General features: G+C 39.8%; 1 protein-coding gene across 1 annotated transcript; it reads left to right on the top strand.

The window, feature by feature from the left end:
- Positions 1 to 860: 860 nt before the first annotated feature.
- On the top strand, positions 861 to 3,145 carry birc5b (baculoviral IAP repeat containing 5b). The gene is made up of 4 exons (XM_026154221.1): positions 861 to 1,045; positions 1,703 to 1,812; positions 1,989 to 2,103; positions 2,202 to 3,145. The coding sequence occupies exons 1-4, from the start codon at positions 920 to 922 to the stop codon at positions 2,283 to 2,285; spliced, it is 435 nt and encodes a 144-aa protein (XP_026010006.1). The 5' UTR covers positions 861 to 919; the 3' UTR covers positions 2,286 to 3,145.
- The last annotated feature ends 478 nt before the right edge of the window (positions 3,146 to 3,623 follow it).

Here is a 3,623-nt window from a genome sequence, read left to right as displayed (position 1 = left end):
TGATATGTCCTTACACAGCATCACTTCCTAGAGTGCCTCCAGTGATTAGTGTGCGAGTGTGTGTATACACAGAGTCACACACTCACATCCTAATAAGCAGGTACTGCAACCCCCACCTCCCCATGCATTCTGCAGAAAGATAAGGTTAGAAGGGGAGAGGACAGCAGTTTATAGATGTAAGCATTTTTTAGCACCCAGGGGCCTCGGGGTAGCGTTACAGAGTAACAGAGACTCACTGCGGACAAAAAACTGCCCCCGTCTCTCTCAGCAATAAACATGCCATTAAAAGTAGCACCAAAAACCATTAATGGCTATAGTGTCTCTATTTACTGTTAGGTTTCTGACACATACACATGTAGGGGAAAAAAACTCAAGCGTATTAATAATTTCTCAGTAAGAATGCTGGATCGTATTTGTGGTTAATACTGTAAGCTGGTTCAAAGCCAGAGGGAAGGAGAGAAGGCAAGGCGGGTTAGGTTGCCAATTTTATTTCAACAATAAAGACAAACAGATGTCTGTGTGGAAAACCTCACTTCACAAGTTAAATTTTTGCTTTGTTTTGTTTGTTTGTTTTCTTTACCTAAATGATTTTTAATTGAACTTTTGACTCATTCCCATTCACTGCTTTCCCCTCAATGTATATCTGCAGTGGTTCTTCTTCTTCTTTACTAGCAGGGCCTAATTTTGCCCACAGTTGTAAGTTAGTAAAGTTTTACTTGTATAACAACTTTCAATCTTAATATAATAAAGATATTCACAACAAAAAACTGTAGAACATAAGAACAAAAGCAAGTCTAAACAGATCCTCGCGGCCTTGAACCTGGGGAGGATTTAATCAGTGAAAAGTGAAAACAGCTGCAGAAGTGTGCATGGCAGTGATTTAAGCACATGTCAGGCTGAGTCCATCCTTGGTGACATTATGGCGAGCGTTGATGTGCTGGCAAAAAGGTTTTACTCATTTGGCAAAATGTACAGTCATGATTTACGTGAGCAAAGTTTTGTAGACTGGCCGTTTAGAGAGGACTGCAACTGCACGCCTGAAAAGGTATGATGCCCATTGCAAGTAACTGAAATCTTGATGCTTTGGAACATGATTAGCTAGCTTGTTTCCATCATATTTGTTGTATCTACAATGTGTTATGGATTTACACAGCGGTTACCTTTGGTCAAATCTATTTTCTAACAGGTTGGTTTAACTGGGACTTCTTGGGAAAATATTTTTATTTAAATAGTTGAACTGCTTTCTAAATATGACTTAACATTTTGTATTGACACCAAGTATTTAAAGGTAATATGTAATTAAGTTTAAGTGTAGGTGGTTCAAACTGTACACAGGAGTATTTACACTCATCTCCATGAATCATAATTGTAACTGATGATGATCATTGGTATTCCACTACATACTTTTATGAAAGCCTGGCAGTGTGCAATTTATGGTTAGGGAGGTGCCAGATTCAGTTTCAAGTGTCCAGTGCACAGGTTTGTCCCGGTACCTTCTAGTCTTGTCATGATAAACAGGCTGCTGACATCTTGCTTTATGAGCAACAACATGTGCCATGTTACCCTCTGAAGTCAAAAGGAGACCATCGTCAGGTTTCATTTTCAATGAAACTTATTCCTTTGCAAAAAAACTTAATTCTTGGCCTGCCTGGCAACAAAAGGGTTCAGACAATATGGTCTCTCTTGCTTTTTACATTTGCAGATGGCCAAAGCTGGGTTTGTCCACTGCCCCAGTGAGAATGAACCAGATGTTGCCTGCTGCTTCTTCTGTCTGCTCGAGCTCGAGGGCTGGGAACCAGATGATGATCCCTGGTAAGAAAAAATATGCTACCTGGGGTGCAGCAGTTAAACATTTAATTTGTATCTACATTACTCAAACGTGTTTCCTATATGCAGAAGACCGACTGCTACATGAAGTTGATAAGTCATAATCAGCATTATGTTTTTGTTTTTAATTGTGTTTTTGCTTATTATGTACATCTGACAAGGTCTGAACATGAGAGGCGCTCTAAATGTGACTTCTTAACCATGGAGAAAGACTTCACCAAGCTAACAATGGCTGAATTCTGTCACCTGGAAAACAAAAGGCTAAAGATTTACTACGTAAGTGCCCATCAGTTGGCTGTGTGCAAAGACACTAACTCTTCCTCAATTCTTACTTTTCTTTTTTTTTTCCCCCTTTTCCAACATTCTCCCTTTAGAAAAAGGTCTGGCACAAGAAGATGGCTTTTTTGAGGGATGCCATAGACCATACAGTTGCAGAGCTTAAATCTAAGCTGGACTGATTCTATGCATTTATTCATTGCATCTTATTTTATTTCAATACCAGTCTTGAGTGTTAAACAAGAACCCGCAGCCTGACTCACTGGTCGGATTGGATAGCAGTTCATAAAATTCAGCCTTAGGCGAATGCGACACTTTCTTTACAGTACCGTCTTTGACCACAAGATGGTGCTTTTGCATTAAAGCTGCAGTTTTGCTATAACGCTGATACACTTTCTGAAATTCCCAATCTCTCATCAAAACCTTAACAAATGCACCTCACTCTGAAATGAAAGCGCACATTGAGCTGGATTACAATGCGGGCTATATTCTCTTTTTTTCAAACACTTACTTATCATCTCTCTGAACGTGCCACCATCCCTACCACCCCTTTTCAAACCTTGACCCTGGACAGATGGCCTGAAGCCCCTCCTTTTCAATACCAACTGTTGCCCCAGTAACATCTGTTACATATAGGGGGACAGTGCACCGAGGGCTTGCCAGGATACTTCTCTAACTCTGAGGGGGACTGAAATTCAAGAGATGCTGCAGCTGACAGTAGAAGGCGTGGGAACGATGGTTGCATGATAAGCACTTGACTGGGTTTGTTTTGCACTTAAAGAACAACGGTTTAACTCTGAAAATCATTTTAATTTTTCTCCTGTCTTTATGCAAGAGAAACTGATGCAGGGCTCTGTTTGTTTCTCACTGTGTTTTGTGGAAGGCTTGGTTGGATGACGTGAAGGATTAAGAGATGCTATCCCTTCCCCAACCTTCCACTGTTCTGGATTAATGTCTAATGTAACACTCTGGCCACTGAGCCCAGATCAGCTGCTTAATTCTCTCTTATCTGCTCACTGCAGAGCAAATTGAAGAGAATATTTTTAGACAAAACTAAAGTAAAATGCTCATAGGTGATGTAACATTTTTAATAAACTGTTCTGCTTTTATAATTTCCTCTGGTCTCTTTCTTGCAGTGCTGTTGTAAAATATTTCCTCAAACTATATTTTGTTCTTTAAGCTGAATGCATTCATTTAAAAAAGTTAAAGGATATGAAGGTGTATGTTGAGTTAGTATGGGGAAAGATCCAAGCTTTTTACTGATGAGGTGTCTGGGTAAGTGGTGTGGTTTTGCGTGAATACATGGATCATAAGGGGGATGTGTGCAGTAATTGCTAATGTAACTCTAATCAGGGCTTATACCCACATCCTGTGTCAATCCACTTATTTATGTGTGCTCCAGAAAATGAACAAAGAGAATAGCTTGGTATGACTTCTGTCCTCAAGTGGCACAGATGTAACAGATGAGCTTATCTGTGGGAATGGAGTAAAATATTTTAAATTACTGCATCATAACTAAG

This window comes from Astatotilapia calliptera, chromosome 20 (genome assembly GCF_900246225.1).
Source record: "Astatotilapia calliptera chromosome 20, fAstCal1.2, whole genome shotgun sequence".
Lineage (NCBI taxonomy): Eukaryota > Metazoa > Chordata > Actinopteri > Cichliformes > Cichlidae > Astatotilapia > Astatotilapia calliptera.
The sequence above is the reverse complement of the archived record's forward strand: the minus strand, read 5'-3'. Positions and strand labels throughout refer to the sequence as shown.